Source organism: Xenopus laevis, chromosome 6S (assembly GCF_017654675.1).
Source record: "Xenopus laevis strain J_2021 chromosome 6S, Xenopus_laevis_v10.1, whole genome shotgun sequence".
In the NCBI taxonomy this organism is placed as follows: domain Eukaryota; kingdom Metazoa; phylum Chordata; class Amphibia; order Anura; family Pipidae; genus Xenopus; species Xenopus laevis.
Window position 1 is genome coordinate 1,993,812 of NC_054382.1, and position 18,969 is coordinate 2,012,780.

At 48.9% G+C, this 18,969-nt stretch overlaps 2 protein-coding genes across 7 annotated transcripts in view; both read left to right on the forward strand.

The window, feature by feature from the left end:
* The window catches only part of LOC121395193 (gastrula zinc finger protein XlCGF57.1-like), a 41,922-nt gene extending 32,354 nt beyond the window's left edge, over positions 1-9,568 (forward strand). For 2 of the 3 annotated variants that reach the window (XM_041568175.1, XM_041568176.1), the window contains 4 exons: positions 5,145-5,257; positions 6,942-7,055; positions 7,285-7,374; positions 7,615-9,568. In XM_041568175.1, the coding sequence (XP_041424109.1) occupies positions 5,236-5,257; positions 6,942-7,055; positions 7,285-7,374; positions 7,615-8,828 (1,440 nt within the window). In that variant the 5' untranslated portion in view covers positions 5,145-5,235 and the 3' untranslated portion in view covers positions 8,829-9,568. Of the gene's footprint in view, positions 1-4,951; positions 5,258-6,941; positions 7,056-7,284; positions 7,375-7,614 lie in introns of those variants that run through there. The other variant, XM_041568177.1, reaches the window with a different exon arrangement.
* The window catches only part of LOC108695511 (oocyte zinc finger protein XlCOF6-like), an 80,541-nt gene that overhangs the window by 8,618 nt on the left and 52,954 nt on the right, over positions 1-18,969 (forward strand). Inside the window, exons 1-5 of one of the 4 annotated variants that reach the window (XM_041568122.1) lie at positions 14,123-14,370; positions 14,512-14,619; positions 15,095-15,208; positions 15,319-15,498; positions 16,005-16,118. The exons of 1 other annotated variant lie outside the window; for it this stretch is intronic. In XM_041568122.1, coding sequence (XP_041424056.1) covers positions 14,229-14,370; positions 14,512-14,619; positions 15,095-15,208; positions 15,319-15,498; positions 16,005-16,118 — 658 coding nt within the window. In that variant the 5' untranslated portion in view covers positions 14,123-14,228. Of the gene's footprint in view, positions 1-14,119; positions 14,371-14,511; positions 14,620-15,094; positions 15,209-15,318; positions 15,499-16,004; positions 16,119-18,969 lie in introns of those variants that run through there. 2 more of the 4 variants (XM_041568131.1, XM_041568123.1) reach the window with 2 other exon arrangements.

An 18,969-nucleotide genomic window follows, 5' to 3' on the forward strand; every position in this document is an offset into this window, starting at 1 on the left:
TGAGGGCTCTGGGGCCTTGTCCCTCACACAGTCCAGTTACTGAGGGGCCGCAGCCGCTCCCGTGGGACTAAATCTGAATGTAACCGGTTCCTTTGTGTGTGTGACACATTATATATATATATATATATATAGACATAAATACACCGAATAGACAGCGGGGGAACCTGATCTGACAGAAAATGTCTCACAGTGAATAACATCAAGTCCACTCATTGGTTCTGTGCAAGGAGGGGGAGGAGCCCCAGCCTCTGTCAGCTGACAGGAAGGAAGGAAGTGAGAGATTTCATGCAGCAGCAGCAGCAGAAGAGGGTTATAATTATACAACTGACATACACGTGCCCACCAACAAAATGGCACCGCTGTCCCCCCACAGTGATAACTCTGCAGCCGTCTGTCTGTGACGTACTTAATCCAGTGGGAGGGGGAAATCTCTCTGTCTCCATCCCCCTCACTTTCCTCATGAGACTTTGCCTTCCGCTTCCTTCTGTCAGGACAGTCACATGATCCAGTGACGTTTCCACATTTTCATCCAATCCACGAATTAAATGCAAATCCGTAGAGACTTGAGAGGGACGTGATGTGAGGGACAGAGAAACAGACTGGGAATTGTCCCCTGCTGCTCCCTGTAACTCCCTTCTACTGTGTCCCTGACATTCCATCCCTGTATCACATTCAGCTCATCTCTGGGTAGTCATTTTCCCTCCTCCTCCTCCTCCTCCTCCGTACTGTCTGGGGATGGGGTTAATCCTGCTGCGGGACTGATAGAGAGGGGAGACTGGGGGTTAATCCTGCTGCAGGACTGATGGAGGGGAGACTGGGGTTAATCCTGCGCAGGGACTGATAGAGAGGGGAGACTGGGGTTAATCTTGCTGCAGGGACTGATAGAGAGGGGAGACTGGGGTTAATCCTGCTGCAGGAGACTGGGGTTAATCCTGCTGCGAGGACTGATAGAGGGGAGACTGGGGTTAATCTGCTGCAGGGACTGATAGAGAGGGGAGACTGGGGTTAATCTGCTGCAGGGACTGATAGAGAGGGGAGACTGGGGCTTAATCCTGCTGCAGGGACTGATAGAGAGGGGAGCTGGGGGTTAATCCTGCTGCAGGGCTGATAGAGAGGGGAGACTGGGGGTTAATCCTGCTGCAGGGACTGATAGAGAGGGGGAGACTGGGGTTAATCCTGCTGCAGGGATGATAGAGAGGGGGATGGGGTTAATCTGCTGCAGGGATGATAGAGAGGGGAGACGGGGTTAATCCTGCTGCAGGGACTGATAGAGGGGGGGAGACTGGGGCTTAATCCTGCTGAGGGACTGATAGAGAGGGGAGACTGGGGTTTAATCCTGCTGCAGGGACTGATAGAGAGGGGAGACTGGGGGTTAATCCTGCTGCAGGGACTGATAGAGAGGGGAGACTGGGGTTTATCCTGCTGCAGGGACTGATAGAGAGGGGAGACGGGGGGTTAATCTCTGCAGGGATGATAGGAGGGGAGACTGGGGGTTAATCCTGCTGGCAGGGACTTAGAGAGGGGAGACTGGGGTTAATCCTGCTGCAGGGACTGATAGAGAGGGAGACTGGGGTTTAATCTGCTGCAGGGACTGAAAAGGGAGAGGGGGACTGGGGGTTAATCCTGCTGCAGGGACTGATAGAGAGGGGGAGACTGGGGCTTAATCCTGCTGCAGGGACTGATAAGAGAGGGGAGACGGGGGTTAATCCTGCTGCAGGGACTGATAGAGAGGGGAGACTGGGGCAAAATCCTGCTGCAGGGATGATAGAGAGGGGAGACTGGGGTTTAATCCTGCTGCAGGGACTGATAGAGAGGGGAGACTGGGGGTTAACCCTGCTGCAGGGACTGATAGAGAGGGGAGACTGGGGGTTAATCCTGCTGCAGGATGATAGAGAGGGGAGGCTGGGGGTTAATCCTGCTGCAGGGACTGATAGAGAGGGGAGACTGGGGCTTAATCTGCTGCAGGGACTGATAGAGAGGGGAGACTGGGGCTTAATCTGCTGCAGGGACTGATAGAGAGGGGAGACTGGGGGTTAATCCTGCTGCAGGGACTGATAGAGAGGGGAGACTGGGGTTTATCCTGCTGCAGGGACTGATAGAGAGGGGAGACTGGGGTTAATCCTGCTGCAGGGACTGATAGAGAGGGGAGACTGGGGGTTAATCTGCTGCAGGGATGATAGAGAGGGGAGACTGGGGGTTAATCCTGCTGCAGGACTGATAGAGAGGGAGACTGGGGCTTATCCTGCTGCAGGGACTGATAGAGAGGGGAGACTGGGGTTTAATCCTGCTGCAGGGACTGATGAGAGGGGAGACTGGGGTTAATCCTGCTGCAGGACTGATAGAGAGGGGAGACTGGGGTTTAATCCTGCTGCAGGGACTGATAGAGAGGGGGAACGGGGGGTTAATCCTGCTGCAGGGACCTGATAGGAGGGGAGACTGGGGGTTAATCCTGCTGCAGGGACTGATAGAGAGGGAGACTGGGGCTTAATCCTGCTGCAGGGACTGATAGAGAGGGGAGACGGGGGTAATCCTGCGCAGGGACTGATAGAGAGGGGAGACTGGGTTTAATCCTGCTGCAGGGACTGATAGAGAGGGGAGACTGGGGGTTAATCCTGCTGCAGGGACTGATAGAGAGGGAGACTGGGGGTTAATCCTGCTGCAGGGACTGATAGAGAGGGGAGACTGGGGGTTAATCCTGCTGCGGGACTGATAGAGAGGGGAGACTGGGGGTTAATCCTGCTGCAGGGACTGATAGAGAGGGGAGACTGGGGCTTAATCCTGCTGCAGGGACTGATAGAGAGGGGAGACTGGGGTTTAATCCTGCTGCAGGGACTGATAGAGAGGGGAGACTGGGGGTTAATCCTGCTGCAGGGACTGATGAGAGGGGAGACTGGGGGTTTAATCCTGCTGCAGGGACTGATAGAGAGGGGAGACGGGGGTTAATCCTGCTGAGGGACTGAATAGAGAGGGGAGACTGGGGGTTAATCCTGCTGCAGGGACTGATAGAGAGGGGAGACTGGGGTTAATCCTGCTGCAGGGACTGATAGAGGGGGAGACTGGGGTTTAATCCTGCTGCAGGGACTGATAGGAGGGGAGACTGGGGGTTAATCCTGCTGCAGGGACTGATAGAGAGGGGAGACTGGGGCTTAATCCTGCTGCAGGGACTGATAGAGAGGGGAGACTGGGGTTTAATCCTGCTGCAGGGACTGATAGAGAGGGGAGACTGGGGGTTAATCCTGCTGCAGGGACTGATAGAGAGGGGAGACTGGGGTTTAATCCTGCTGCAGGGACTGATAGAGAGGGGAGACGGGGGGTTAATCCTGCTGCAGGGACTGATAGAGAGGGGAGACTGGGGGTTAATCCTGCTGCAGGGACTGATAGAGAGGGGAGACTGGGGCTTAAATCCTGCTGCAGGGACTGATAGAGAGGGGAGACTGGGGCTTAATCCTGCTGCAGGGATTGATAGAGAGGGGAGACTGGGGGTTAATCCTGCTGCAGGGACTGATAGAGAGGGGAGACTGGGGCTTAATCCTGCTGCAGGGACTGATAGAGAGGGGAGACTGGGGCTTAATCCTGCTGCAGGGGACTGATAGAGAGGGGAGACTGGGGGTTAATCCTGCTGCAGGGACTGATAGAGAGGGGAGGACTGGGGGTTAATCCTGCTTGCAGGGACTGATAGAGAGGGGAGACTGGGGCTTAATCCTGCTGCAGGGACTGATAGAGAGGGAGACTGGGGGTTAATCCTGCTGCAGGGACTGATAGAGAGGAGAGACTGGGGGTTAATCCTGCTGCAGGGACTGATAGAGAGGGGAGACTGGGGGTTAATCCTGCTGCAGGGACTGATAGAGAGGGGAGACTGGGGGTTAATCCTGCTGCAGGGACTGATAGAGAGGGGAGACTGGGGGTTAATCCTGCTGCAGGGACTGATAGAGAGGGGAGACTGGGGGTTAATCCTGCTGCAGGGACTGATAGAGAGGGGAGACTGGGGGTTAATCCTGCTGCAGGGACTGATAGAGAGGGGAGACTGGGGGTTAATCCTGCTGCAGGGACTGATAGAGAGGGGAGACTGGGGGTTAATCCTGCTGCAGGGACTGATAGAGAGGGGAGACTGGGGCTTAATCCTGCTGCAGGGACTGATAGAGAGGGGAGACTGGGGGTTAATCCTGCTGCAGGGACTGATAGAGAGGGGAGACTGGGGGTTAATCCTGCTGCAGGGACTGATAGAGAGGGGAGACTGGGGCTTAATCCTGCTGCAGGGACTGATAGAGAGGGGAGACTGGGGGTTAATCCTGCTGCAGGGACTGATAGAGAGGGGAGACTGGGGGGTTAATCCTGCTGCAGGGACTGATAGAGAGGGGAGACTGGGGGTTAATCCTGCTGCAGGGACTGATAGAGAGAGGAGACTGGGGGTTAATCCTGCTGCAGGGACTGATAGAGAGGGGAGACTGGGGGTTAATCCTGCTGCAGGGACTGATAAGAGGGGGAGACTGGGGGTTAATCCTGCTGCAGGGACTGATAGAGAGGGGAGACTGAGGGTTAATCCTGCTGCAGGGACTGATAGAGAGGGGAGACTGGGGGTTAATCCTGCTGCAGGGACTGATAGAGAGGGAGACTGGGGGTTAATCCTGCTGCAGGGACTGATAGAGAGGGGAGACTGGGGTTAATCCTGCTGCAGGGACTGATAGAGAGGGGAGACTGGGGGTTAATCTGCTGCAGGGACTGATAGAGAGGGGAGACTGGGGGTTAATCCTGCTGCAGGGACTGATAGAGAGGGGAGACTGGGGGTTAATCCTGCTGCAGGGACTGATAGAGAGGGGAGACTGGGGTTAATCCTGCTGCAGGGACTGATAGAGAGGGGAGACTGGGGGTTAATCCTGCTGCAGGGACTGATAGAGAGGGGAGACTGGGGGTTAATCCTGCTGCAGGGACTGATAGAGAGGGGAGACTGGGGGTTAATCCTGCTGCAGGGACTGATAGAGAGGGGAGACTGGGGGTTAATCCTGCTGCAGGGACTGATAGAGAGGGGAGACTGTGGGACTGGGGGATAAACTGGTCCCAGTACAACATGTATTTATTGTAGTGATATGAGAGGGGGGATCCCCACAGGCAGCTTTATATGGTGGGTTTGTGTTCCTTGCTGTCAGGTTCTCCAGAGATGGAAACAAGGAGGTTAGAGGGGAAATGGGAGAATGAAGAGCCGGACACTGAGGATCCTCTGGCACAATAAAGAGGGAAATGGATCCCGTTCCTGGGGCCGGTGAGTAACGTTTCTCTATTAATAAGACACATGTTATACACAGCACAGGCTTCTCTAGGGGACATTCAGGGTTAAGGTCACGTCCCAGGAACCCACAGAGGGAACAAATCTCCAGCTATTCCCAGTATGGTGGGCAGGTGACAGTTGGAGCTTGTTTCTCTGGGGGCAGAGGGTGATGATGGGGCAGTATATGTGGGCGGGGCTTGGGCTGGGGGGCAGTATTTGTGGGTGGGGCTTGGGCTGGGTACAGTTGAGACTCATTAGGTGCAGACGAATGAGCAGCTTCTGTTTCTATAGAAAGATTTGCCCAAATCCCCTATAAAGCCTGTATGAAGTATTTCTCATCTAACACAAGCACTTCCTTACTCCCAGCTTTACTCACCCCTGTCTCTTCCTTACTCCCAGCTTTACTCACCCCTGTCTCTTCCTTACTCCCAGCTTTACTCACCCCTGTCTCTTCCTTATCCCAGCTTTACTCACCCCTGTCTCTTCCTTACTCCAGCTTTACTCACCCCTGTTTCTTCCTTACTCCCAGCTTTACTCACCCCTGTCTCTTCCTTACTCCCAGCTTTACTCACCCTTGTCTCTTCCTTACTCCCAGCTTTACTCACCCTGTCTCTTCCTTACTCCCAGCTTTACTCACCCCTGTTTCTTCCTTACTCCCAGCTTTTACTCACCCCTGTCTCTTCCTTACTCCCAGCTTTACTCACCCTGTCTCTTCCTTACTCCCAGCTTTACTCACCCTGTCTCTTCCTTACTCCCAGCTTTACTCACCCCTGTCTCTTCCTTACTCCCAGCTTTACTCACCCCTGTCTCTTCCTTACTCCCAGCTTTACTCGCCCCTGTCTCTTCCTTACTCCCAGCTTTACTCACCCCTGTCTCTTCCTTACTCCCAGCTTTACTCACCCCTGTTCTCTTCCTTACTCCCAGCTTTACTCACCCCTGTCTCTTCCTTACTCCCAGCTTTACTCACCCCTGTCTCTTCCTTACTCCCAGCTTTACTCACCCCTGTCTCTTCCTTACTCCCAGCTTTACTCACCCCTGTCTCTTCCTTACTCCCAGCTTTACTCACCCCTGTCTCTTCCTTACTCCAGCTTTACTCACCCCTGTCTCTTCCTTACTCCCAGCTTTACTCACCCCTGTCTCTTCCTTACTCCCAGCTTACTCACCCCTGTCTCTTCCTTACTCCAGCTTTACTCACCCCTGTCTCTTCCTTACTCCCAGCTTTACTCACCCCTGTCTCTTCCTTACTCCCAGCTTTTACTCACCCCTGTCTCTTCCTTACTCCCAGCTTTACTCACCCCTGTCTCTTCCTTACTCCCAGCTTTACTCACCCCTGTCTCTTCCTTACTCCCAGCTTTACTCACCCCTGTCTCTTCCTTACTCCCAGCTTTACTCACCCCTGTCTCTTCCTTACTCCCAGCTTTACTCACCCCTGTCTCTTCCTTACTCCCAGCTTTACTCACCCCTGTCTCTTTCCTTACTCCCAGCTTACTCACCCCTGTCTCTTTCCTTACTCCCAGCTTTACTCACCCCTGTCTCTTCCTTACTCCCAGCTTTACTCACCCCTGTCTCTTCCTACTCCCACTTACTCACCCCTTCTCTTCCTTACTCCCAGCTTTACTCACCCCTGTCTCTTCCTTACTCCCAGCTTTACTCACCTCTGTCTCTTCCTTACTCCCAGCTTCCTCGTTGACTGAATCAGAAATATTACAGATAAAGATAAAGGAGGAAGAACTGGAAAATGAAGATGATCTGACCCCAATGGGAAGCTCAGCAGTCGCACTTACAGACAAGGGTAAGTAGCCAGAGGTTCTGTCAGTAACAGCCGCATTCAGTGCAGGTTAAAGTTAACTTGGGTGACAATGACTGTAGAGAATTAATGTAAAATATTGCTATTTGGCTGCACATACAGATAGTGAAATGATTTTGATTTAGATTATCAGCTGTTGGACCTAATGCTTTTTGTCTCTGCAGAACTGCAGCAATCACATCTTGACTTTCCCTTGTCTCTCTCTTACTTACAGCTTTCCCCGAGGAGGATCCAGAAATATTACAGATAAAGATAAAGGAGGAGGATTCTGATTGTGACGATCCTCTGACCCCAATGGATGTAGGTGAGTAGCAAACGACTGAGACTAAAGACTTAACTGTAATGTCAGATAAGTTTGTCCTCTGGGAATGAATTAATAATGTGATGATGAGACCCCTGAAACAGGACAGGTTTATATAATGTATTAGATTGTGTATAATTACCAGACAGCATTTAATCCACAAGGACTCCTCCAGTCTATTGGATGTGCTGTTTATTTGTTATGAGTTTGTGTTTAACACTGTTGTGCATCTCAATGTCGCAGGGTATCCGCAGTTTCACGCAGGAGAGAAGCAGGGTCGCAGCTTTGTGATGCACAAGAGGATCCACACCAGGGAGAAACCCTTTGCATGTCATTTATGCTGGAAGAAGTTCACTTACAAGTACCAGCTTGTGACCCACGTCAGTAATCACTCCGGGGTAAAACCATTCAGATGCGCTGAATGTGGGAAATGTTTCTCCATAAAAAAGAGACTAATAAGCCACCAGAAAATTCACACAAGAGAGAAATCATTTAAATGTTTACAATGTGGGAAAATGTTTTCTGGGAAACAGAAACTTGAGAAGCACCAACGACTTCACACAGGGGAGAAACCCTTCACCTGTACGGAATGTGGGAAAGGTTTTTATGTAAAAGAGGAACTTCAGAAGCACAAGAGGTTTCACTCCGGGGTGAAACCATTTACATGCATGGAATGTGGGAAAGGCTTCAGTTTGAGGACTGGTCTTGCTAAACATCTGAGCACTCACGCTGGGGAAACACCTTTAATCTGTACAGAATGCGGCCAACAGTTTCCTTTAAGAAGTGAATTTCAGAACCACCTGAGACTTCACAGAGGAGAGATACCGTTCCTGTGCACCGAATGCGGGAAAAGTTTCTGCCAGAAGAGCAGTCTCGATGCCCACCTGAGAATTCACACAGGGGAGAAACCTTTTATGTGCACTGAGTGCGGGAGAAGGTTTAATTTAAAGAATGGCCTCAGGAAGCACCAGAAAATTCACACAGGGGAGAAACCCTTTAAGTGCACAGAATGCGGCAAGAGGTTTTACATGAAGACTGATCTTCAGAAACATCACCGGACTCACACGGGAGAGAAACCATTCACATGCACAGAGTGCGGGAAGAGCTTCTCCCACCACAGCAGCCTCTACAATCACCAGAGGGTCCACACCGGGAAGAAACCATTCACGTGCGCACAGTGCGGACGAGGTTTCAGCAGCAGAGGCAGATTTTATAAACACCAGAGAGTTCACAGCGGGGAGAAAACCTTTACCTGCGCGGAATGTGGGGAAAGTTACTTTGACAGCGCCAGCCTTCACCGGCACGAGAACGTCCACACCAGGGGGAAACCATTGACATGTTCAGAATGTGGGAAGTGTTTCCCTGAAAGGCACAAACTCACCAGACATCAGAAAATTCACAAAGGTGTGAAAGCTTTATGTGTGCGGAACAAAGGGAACGTTCCGCCCCTTCCATGATACGGGCGGTAGAACTGGTATCCTGCATGCGTCGGACTGGGGGGGGTTGTGGCCCACTGGGGCTGCCAGATCAGGAGCCTGTGATCCCCCACCCAACCTTCACTCCCTACATGGGGCCCCGTGTCCCCCTTCACCTCACCAGCAGCGGTACCTTCTCTGTTGTGATTGGGTAGTCCCGCCGGCCCAGTCCGACTCTGGATTATGAAAGTGATTAAAGGGGAGATAACCTTTTCCAAAAGGAATTAGGTTTCAGACCCCCCCCGTTGACTAACATAAAATAACTGCCGGCACAGTCAGCTGGACAGAATGTGTGACACTCTTATTTCTGCTTCACTGGGACAAATATGCTGATTTTTCATTTTGACCCCCATCTTGCGGTTGTAGCCAGTGCTGTTTTACCTTGGGGGAATTCATTTCATAATCACAGTGTGCTGTTCTCACCTAAATGGTTTCATTTTATGCTTAACATTCATTTAATGTCATTTCAAATATTATATTACTGATGGATATTATTGGGGATCTTCCCGGATCAATCATTTGTGGATTTGAACCAATAATGAATATTTTACCAAAGGATTTCGCTGAACACCGATCCTGAACCCCACAAAAAAGTGATAAACTGGGGAGGGGAATAAAGTACTGTAACCTATCTTCGTAGTAACATAGTAAATTAGGTTGAAAAATTACATGTCCGTCAAGTTCAACATTAAGTCTATATATAACCTGCCTAACTGTCAGTTGATCCAGAGGAAGGTGAAAACCCATCTGAAGTCTCTCCAATTTGCCTCAGAGGGGGAAAAATTCCTTCCTGACTCCAAAATGGGACCAGTCCCTGGATCAACTTGTACTATGAGCTCTCTCCCATATCCCTGTATTCCCTCACTTGCTAAACACCATCCAACCCCTTCTTATACATGACCTGTCCTTCATAAAGCCATGCTGATTGCTGCTCATAATGTCACTCACTAGGTCATGAATGTGATCCCTTAACAAGCCTTCAAATAATTTACCCACTACAGATGTCAGATTTACTGGCCTATAATTGCCAGGCTAAGACTGTAATCTCTTTTTTCTCCAATCCATAGGCACCATACCAGATGAAAGCGAATCTGAGAAAATCAGAAATAGGGGCTGGTCTAAGACTGAACTAAACTCTCTTAGAACCCGGGGGTGTATGCCATCAGGCCCTGGAGCCTTGTTTACATACATTTTTATTAAAGCTTTATGAATCATATCCTGAGTCAGCCACTGACTAGATTGAGCTGAGCCATTAGTGCAGCTATAAAGTGAGCCTGGGAACTCTGACTCCTCTATTGTATACACTGAAGGAAAGAACTGATTTAACACATTTGCCTTTTCTGTATCTGTTACAACCATACTGGTACCATTATTTAATGGAGCAACACTCTCAACCTGCATCTTTTTACTATTAATAAATGAATTACCATTTGATCTCACTGTCCCATGCTTGGAAAACACACTCGCATTCACATACAATCACCATGACACCTGGGAGTTTTGCTGGTATCCCTGTGAGCCAGTCCGACACTACAGGTAAGAAATGTTGGGGATTCCTGCCTTATACTGTCTTCTTCCTTCTTACTGCCAAATTGTCTGCTACTTACAGGCAGGGGAGTATACTCAGTATCCACGTATAGCGGGTCTGGTCCACCGGGGTTTTTATCAGTGTCCCTCCTGACCAGTCCGACCCTGGTTTTACTTTTATCACTTCTGCTTGGATGTTATTCTCATATCAACCACTAGGAGCATTTTGTGATCTATGCACTTTAGTGATGTGCGGGTCGGGTAAAACCCGTGAGCCAGGTCCTGACTGGCAATCTGTGGGTTCTGGCAAATGCCAGAGGGGCTGCTATAAGGCGCCATTGAAAGTCAGTATTTAGTGGGCTGGTGGGGGATGGGTGGGCCTCTACGTGGGCTGATTGGGTCTCTGTGTACCTGAAATACCAGGGCCTATTTAAATTCTCAGTCCGGACCTGCCGTGAGCAGTTGTGCGGCTATAAAACTGGAAGCCGGCAATGTAAGGTGGAGGGCGGGGAGAACAGGAGGAGGAGGGCAGGTCAACCCGGGGGTATCAGCTCGCACATCACTAATGCACTTGTATAACTACTGGGGGAGCAGGGGTCTCATATCCAGGGCTGGTCAGACATTATATACGTGTGACATTGGAGAGTTACAGGTACAAGTGTTCCAGGTGGGGGGCAGGCTGGGGGCAACATTTGTATCATGGATTTACACCAGTGAAGCCACACGACCTTCTCCAGCCTCTTGTAACAATGAGGGATCTGCAGAGTCAGGAACCAATGTCTCCTAATCTATTTAATGAATATATGAGACGTTATCCCATTATTTACACTGTGTGTGTCTGTACATTTCTATTCAGCCATGGGGAGCACTCGCTTAACAACACCCACAAACACCACAAACACTACAGGCGCATCAGCTAAACAAACTAAACATCTAAAATATTGAGGAAAAAAAATTCCAGTGTTTAAAAAACACATCCATGTGATTTTACTACGAGAAAAGACGAAGCCAAATGTGAACAGTGTTCAGATGGAGTGTTGAACTGTAACTCCCACCATTAATAAGGATATCATTTACAGGATATTCATGGGTGTGTATGGATATATATATAGTGAATAAAGTACCCCCTCTTGTAAAATATAAGGATATTATAAGTCACAGAGGAGTTTCATGACCATATAAAAGTACGAGTGTTTTTATACAGGTTACGGAACTTCTAATATCCTCATATTTTACAACTGGGGGTACTTTATTTATTATAATACACAAATTTCAGTGAGTCATGTGACAGAAATGACATCAGAACTCACCGTTTATAACTGATGACATCAGAACTCACCGTTTATAACTGATGACATCAGAAATTACCGTTAGGTAAGGATATAATTTAGAAGATTATTCATGGCTTTTGTGTATTATATATATAATATGTAGCCTTTACTGTACGAGATAATACAGAGAGGCTGAAGCTAATGGCACATGGTGGTGATGTTTGGGCTGCAGAGTTGGACTAGGACAGTCATTCCTGACCCTGCCAGACCTGATCCTGTAATGTGGCCCATGTAGGGGAGTGGGGGGCCCTGGGGTGGCAGCCATGTTGGTCCCTGCACCCACCAGTCCGACCCTGCTTGGTCAGCTCAGGGCATGTGGGTTCAGGCCAACAATTACACAAAATATTTAGGATGAGGGTGGGCCGAGCTCTTGCTGTTGTCCTTACCGTCCCCGTGACCTTGTCCAACTTCCATCTGTGACTCGTCAGTTATTGATTATTCTCTCTGTGACGTGGTTGGGTCGGGTGCAGGGATATAAGTAAATGTAGAGGCACAAGTTGGTTGGGAGACACTAGTACATGTGGCAGTTGTAGCCCAGGGTATTTCATTAGGCAGAGTAAATTGAAAGTGAAGCAACAAGTACAGGCCATTCTCAAGCCAATAAAACAACCCACTAGAGCATTAGACAACCCACTATTCCAGCAGTGTTAGCCATTAGGGCCGGTCACACAAGGTTACAAATTAATATTATCTTTAAAAATGTTCCCTTGAAACTTAATTTTGCTGAGCCCATGTAAAAAAAAAAAAAAATAGGGTATATTTTCCCTTTAAACGAGATTCCTGCCTAATCTAGTGCCCACCAACAATATGGCAACATCTCTGTAACAGTGACAACTCTGAACAGGAAGAGACCTTTTGATTGATCTATGGACTGAGCTGCTCATTGGCTAAATCGTGGAGCTGCCTCAAACAGGGCGGGATCATTGAACTCCTGCTTTTCTCCATAACCCGACCTGAGAGACGTCCTGTAACTTCCGTATTCTGTGTCCCTGGCCTGCTGGGTAAGTGACTCTCCCTCCTCCTCCGCCTCCTCCTCCTGTACTGTCTGTGGGACTGGGGCTTAATCCTGCTGCAGGGACTGATAGAGAGGGGAGACTGGGGGTTAATCCTGCTGCAGGGACTGATAGAGAGGGGAGACTGGGGGTTAATCCTGCTGCAGGGACTGATAGAGAGGGGAGACTGGGGGTTAATCCTGCTGCAGGGACTGATAGAGAGGAGAGACTGGGGGTTAATCCTGCTGCAGGGACTGATAGAGAGGGGAGACTGGGGGTTAATCCTGCTGCAGGGACTGATAGAGAGGAGAGACTGGGGGTTAATCCTGCTGCAGGGACTGATAGAGAGGAGAGACTGGGGGTTAATCCTGCTGCAGGGACTGATAGAGAGGAGAGACTGGGGGTTAATCCTGCTGCAGGGACTGATAGAGAGGGGAGACTGGGGCTTAATCCTGCTGCAGGGACTGATAGAGAGGGGAGACTGGGGGTTAATCCTGCTGCAGGGACTGATAGAGAGGGGAGACTGGGGGTTAATCCTGCTGCAGGGACTGATAGAGAGGGGAGACTGGGGTTAATCCTGCTGCAGGGACTGATAGAGAGGGGAGACTGGGGCTTAATCCTGCTGCAGGGACTGATAGAGAGGGGAGACTGGGGTTAATCCTGCTGCAGGGACTGATAGAGAGGGGAGACTGGGGGTTAATCCTGCTGCAGGGAGTGATAGAGAGGGGAGACTGGGGGTTAATCCTGCTGCAGGGACTGATAGAGAGGGGAGACTGGGGGTTAATCCTGCTGCAGGGACTGATAGAGAGGGGAAACTGGGGGTTAATCCTGCTGCAGGGACTGATAGAGAGGGGAGACTGGGGGTTAATCCTGCTGCAGGGACTGATAGAGAGGGGAGACTGGGGGTTAATCCTGCTGCAGGGACTGATAGAGAGAGGAGACTGGGGGTTAATCCTGCTGCAGGGACTGATAGAGAGGGGAGACTGGGGGTTAATCCTGCTGCAGGGACTGATAGAGAGGGGAGACTGGGGGTTAATCCTGCTGCAGGGACTGATAGAGAGGGGAGACTGGGGGTTAATCCTGCTGCAGGGGACTGATAGAGAGGGGAGACTGGGGGTTAATCCTGCTGCAGGGACTGATAGAGAGGGGAGACTGGGGGTTAATCCTGCTGCAGGGACTGATAGAGAGGGGAGACTGGGGGTTAATCCTGCTGCAGGGACTGATAGAGAGGGGAGACTGGGGCTTAATCCTGCTGCAGGGACTGATAGAGAGGGGAGACTGGGGGTTAATCCTGCTGCAGGGACTGATAGAGAGGGGAGACTGGGGGTTAATCCTGCTGCAGGGACTGATAGAGAGGGGAGACTGGGGGTTAATCCTGCTGCAGGGACTGATAGAGAGGGGAGACTGGGGGTTAATCCTGCTGCAGGGACTGATAGAGAGGGGAGACTGTGGGACTGGGGGATAAACTGGTCCCAGTACAACATGTATTTATTGTAGTGATATGAGAGGGGGATCCCCACAGGCAGCTTTATATGGTGGGTTTGTGTTCCTTGCTGTCAGGTTCTCCAGAGATGGAAACAAGGAGGTTAGAGGGGAAATGGGAGAATGAAGAGCCGGACACTGAGGATCCTCTGGACACAATAAAGAGGGAAATGGATCCCGTTCCTGGGGCCGGTGAGTAACGTTTCTCTATTAATAAGGTGCCACAGAGAGATTCAGGGTTAATAAGAAAACACTGAGTTTGGCACAGACATAATTCCCAGTAGAATTCCTTACTCCCAGCTTTACATGACACTGCCCATTACTTACTGGCAGGTTCCCCAGAGACACAAGTAGAAATGTTACAGATAAAGAAAGAAGAATCAGACTCAGAAGACCATCAGGACCCAAAGGAAAGATCAGTAGCACAATTTACAGATGGGGGTAGGTAATCAGTATTCAGTGAGATGAAGCACTTCCTTACTCCCAGCTTTACTCACCCCTGTCTCTTCCTTACTCCCAGCTTTACTCACCCCTGTCTCTTCCTTACTCCCAGCTTTACTCACCCCTGTCTCTTCCTTACTCCCAGCTTTACTCACCCCTGTCTCTTCCTTACTCCCAGCTTTACTCACCCCTGTCTCTTCCTTACTCCCAGCTTTACTCACCCCTGTCTCTTCATTACTCCCAGCTTTATTCACCCCTGTCTCTTCCTTACTCCCATCTTTACTCACCCCTGTCTCTTCCTTACTCCCAGCTTTACTCACCCCTGTCTCTTCCTTATTCCCAGCTTTACTCACCCCTGTCTTTTCCTTACTCTCAGCTTTACTCACCCCTTTCTCTTCCTTACTCCCAGCTTTACTCACCCCTGTCTCTTCCTTACTCCCAGCTTTACTCACCCCTGTCTCTTCCTTACTGGCAGCTTCCCCATTGGCTGAATCAGAAATATTACAGATGAAGATCAAGAAAGAAGAATCAGACTCAGAAGATTATCAGAACCAAAAACAAAGCTCAGCAGCCCTACTAACTGATAGGGGTAAGTAGCCATTATTTATTCACTGAATTGAATGGATGCTTTTCTGCTTTGTATTTCGTAAATCAAGTTTCTTCTAGTTTTACTCACCCCTGTCTCTTCCTTACTCCCAGCTTTACTCACCCCTGTCTCTTCCTTACTCCCAGCTTTACTCACCCCTGTCTCTTCCTTACTGGCAGTTTCCCCATTGGCTGAATCAGAAATATTACAGATGGAGATCAAGAAAGAAGAATCAGACTCAGAAGATTATCAGAACCCAAAACAAAGCTCAGCAGCCCTACTAACTGATAGGGGTAAGTAGCCATTATTTATTCACTGAATTTAATGGATGCTTTTCTGTTTTTTATTTCGTAAATCAAGTTTCTTCTAGTTTTACTCACCCCTGTCTCTTCCTTACTCCCAGCTTTACTCACCCCTGTCTCTTCCTTACTCCCAGCTTTACTCACCCCTGTCTCTTCCTTATTCCCAGCTTTACTCACCCCTGTCTCTTTCTTACTCCCAACTTTACTCACCCCTGTCTCTTCCTTACTCCCAACTTTACTCACCCCTGTCTCTTCCTTACTCCCAACTTTACTCACCCCTGTCTCTTCCTTACTCCCAACTTTACTCACCCCTGTCTCTTCCTTACTCCCAACTTTACTCACCCCTGTCTCTTCCTTACTCCCAGCTTTACTCACCCCTGTCTCTTCCTTACTCCCAGCTTTACTCGCCCCTGTCTCTTCCTTACTCCCAGCTTTACTCACCCCTGTCTCTTCCTTACTCCCAACTTTACTCACCTCTGTCTCTTCCTTATTGGCAGCTTCCCCAGAGTTACAACCAGAAATATTACAGGAAAAGATAAAGAAAGAAGAAGCAGACCCTGAAGATGATCAGGACCCAGTGGAAAGTTCATCAGTAGCAGTTAGTGTTGGGGGTAAGTAGACAGGGATGTGTAACATTGATCCCAATTATCTCCCTACTTGTGAGAGTGAGACAGGTATGAGTGTGAGTTGATCTGGCAATGCTGTAGGAACCACATAAATCTGGGGCTGAAATAGACTTTGAATGTCCAGCTGGATGTGATATATTTAATATTTCCCTACTTAGAACCTTTTTGTCTCTGAACCTCCTCAGTGAGTCTCACTTGCTACAAGGTGGGTCTCATTCCATTAAGTGCAGGTGTTGTGTCACTGAATATTCAAGGTTTTGGCTTCCAATCAAATGATTTGGCTTCCAGTCTAGGTACCCAATGTACTCGCAGTGCAGCTCCCAGTGCCCTTTGATATGAGCCCTAAAGCATTTATTCTGCTCATCATTAATAGAAGATTTTCAGAAGACAGGTATAGAGGTTGAACAGAAATACCCAATGTGCTATACACCATTACAAACAGAGGCAATGGAAATGTTCCTGAAAATCAATCGGCACCACCCACCCATTTCACTTTCACTGGCTGGTTTCCCAGGCTGTGTGGAGGAGCGATTGGCTGTCAGGAATTTGGCACTAGCATTCCAGCCAATCAGCATTTAGGTAGATATGATAGGGACCTGCAGACTCTCCTCATGTGATTGGCTACTGACTATTGTACTACTGAGCAGTGACCATTAGGACTCACCCACCACTTTACTGTTACAGACACAGAGCAGACAATGTGGAAGAGTCATTGTTATCCCAGATGGATTTCAGGCACCGTATATTATTCATCATTACCTACACAATCAGGGGGTGCTAGAAAGTCTGTTTGTCTCCTTTAAGTTCTCATAGAAATTGTCAGTAGAAAGAAAGAGGCTGATGTTCTTCTGCTTAGGAAAGATGTGAGAAAGGTTTCTAATTGTTTTCCTAAGCAGAAGAACATCAGCCTCTTTCTTTCTCCTGACAACTTCATTGACTACTTGCTGGTCAGACTGGTGGGAAAATGACCAGCAGGTGGCGCTGTTGTAACAAAATTCATTCATATTAACAGTACATGTATCCCTTAATATCTTGGAATTAAACATAAATAAATAATGAATGTACATTGCAAAAGTGCTTAGAATAGCCCCCTCATCCATTTTACATTCACTTATTTTAATGGTTCAGTTAAACTTTCAAGCAGAAAGGAAAGAATTATTGGGAAAGGGTTGATGTCATAAAGAAACAGGAAGATTTAAAGGGGACATAAAGCATCATTTTAATTTCTCACTCATTGTGTTGGCACTAAGAAATAATATGTGGTGCCCTCATTCCCCAGGGCAAGAAAGTGGGGAGGGAGGAACAGCAGGTGAATTGATGGTGCAGTAGGGGACAATGTTAAGTGAGGAGTGGGCTGAGGACTAGACTAGTGGTGGTCAGACAAGACATGTATGTGCCACCACCATTGAGCCCCAGGCATGGGCCTCTTCTGCCTACTCCTATTTCAGCCCTGGTTTCTGATGGATTGTTATATTTCCCTGGCACAGAGAAAATAAACTGCTGTTCCCTATCAGTCCCACCCAAGTGCCTATAAGAGCTACAAGCGCTTGAACAAAGAGGCGATTTTTAAACAGTTCTTTATAACCCAAACCAGGCGCCATATTTATCATCACTTACTACACGATGAGGGGAATTCTCCCCTATAGCAATGTCATATTTACTAGGGTTGCACCAAATCCACTGTTCGGGATTCGGCCGAACCACCGAATCCTCCGCGAAACATTCGGCTGAATACCGAATCTGAATCCTAATTTGCATTTGTAAATTAGAGGTGGGAAGGGGAAAACACTTTTACTTCCTTGTTTTGTGACAAAAAGGTCATGCAATTTCCCAACCCCGCCCCTAATTTGCATATTCAAATTCAGATTTGGTTTGGCCCAATCCGATTCCTGCTGAAAAAGGCCAAATCCCGAACCAAATCCTGGATTCAGTGCACCCCTAATATTTACCCAGGGGGGTGATATGGCATTTAGTGCTGCGCTGAGGTGGACTAGACCATTGGAGTGAGTTGGGGGGTTGCACATTGCTAGTAGGGAGAACTCTTTGCACTAGAAGAGGCAAAATTCCTATTTTTTTTTTAAAAAAAAAATGCCTCGTGCCAGGAGCGCGACTCTTTCTACCTTATTTCTTAAAGGCTCCGAGCAGTGGTGTAACTAGTTGTTACTGGGCCCCCATAGCAAATTCAATTTAGGGCCCCAAAATATTTATAAGTTGGCCTATTTTACCAAGATATATTAAAATTGCTAATTAATTAGGGTCTCACTGGGCCCCCTACACTCCTGGGCCCCCCAGCAGGGTCTGCTTCCTCTATAGTTACGCCCCTGGCTCTGAGATTACTAAAAAAAGTCTGGGATAGTTTGAAATAACAGTTATAACAGATGGTGAATATGTTCTCTCCTGTTTGTTGTTATTAGGTGGGTACATGAAGGCTGAGGGGTCTGAACTGCCCAAATCAGAGTCTGACTCGGACACAACATATGTTGACGATTGCTCTCTGAAAAGTGAAGTCACCCACCTCGATGGGACACATGAGGAAAGTCACACCGGGGAGAAACCATTCGCCTGCACAGAATGTGAGAAAAGCTTTCCATTAAGCAGTAGCCTCCGTAAACACATGAGAATTCACATAGTGGGCAAATCGTATTCATGTACAGACTGTGGGAGGTCATTCTATGCAAAGGGACACCTTCTAAATCACCAAAAGAATCACGGCGGGGAGAAACCATTCACCTGCACCGAATGTGGCAAAATTTTTACTAGAAAGAGCAACCTTCGCAAACACCAGCGAATCCACACCGGGGACAACCTTTTCACTTGTACGGAATGTGGCAAACGA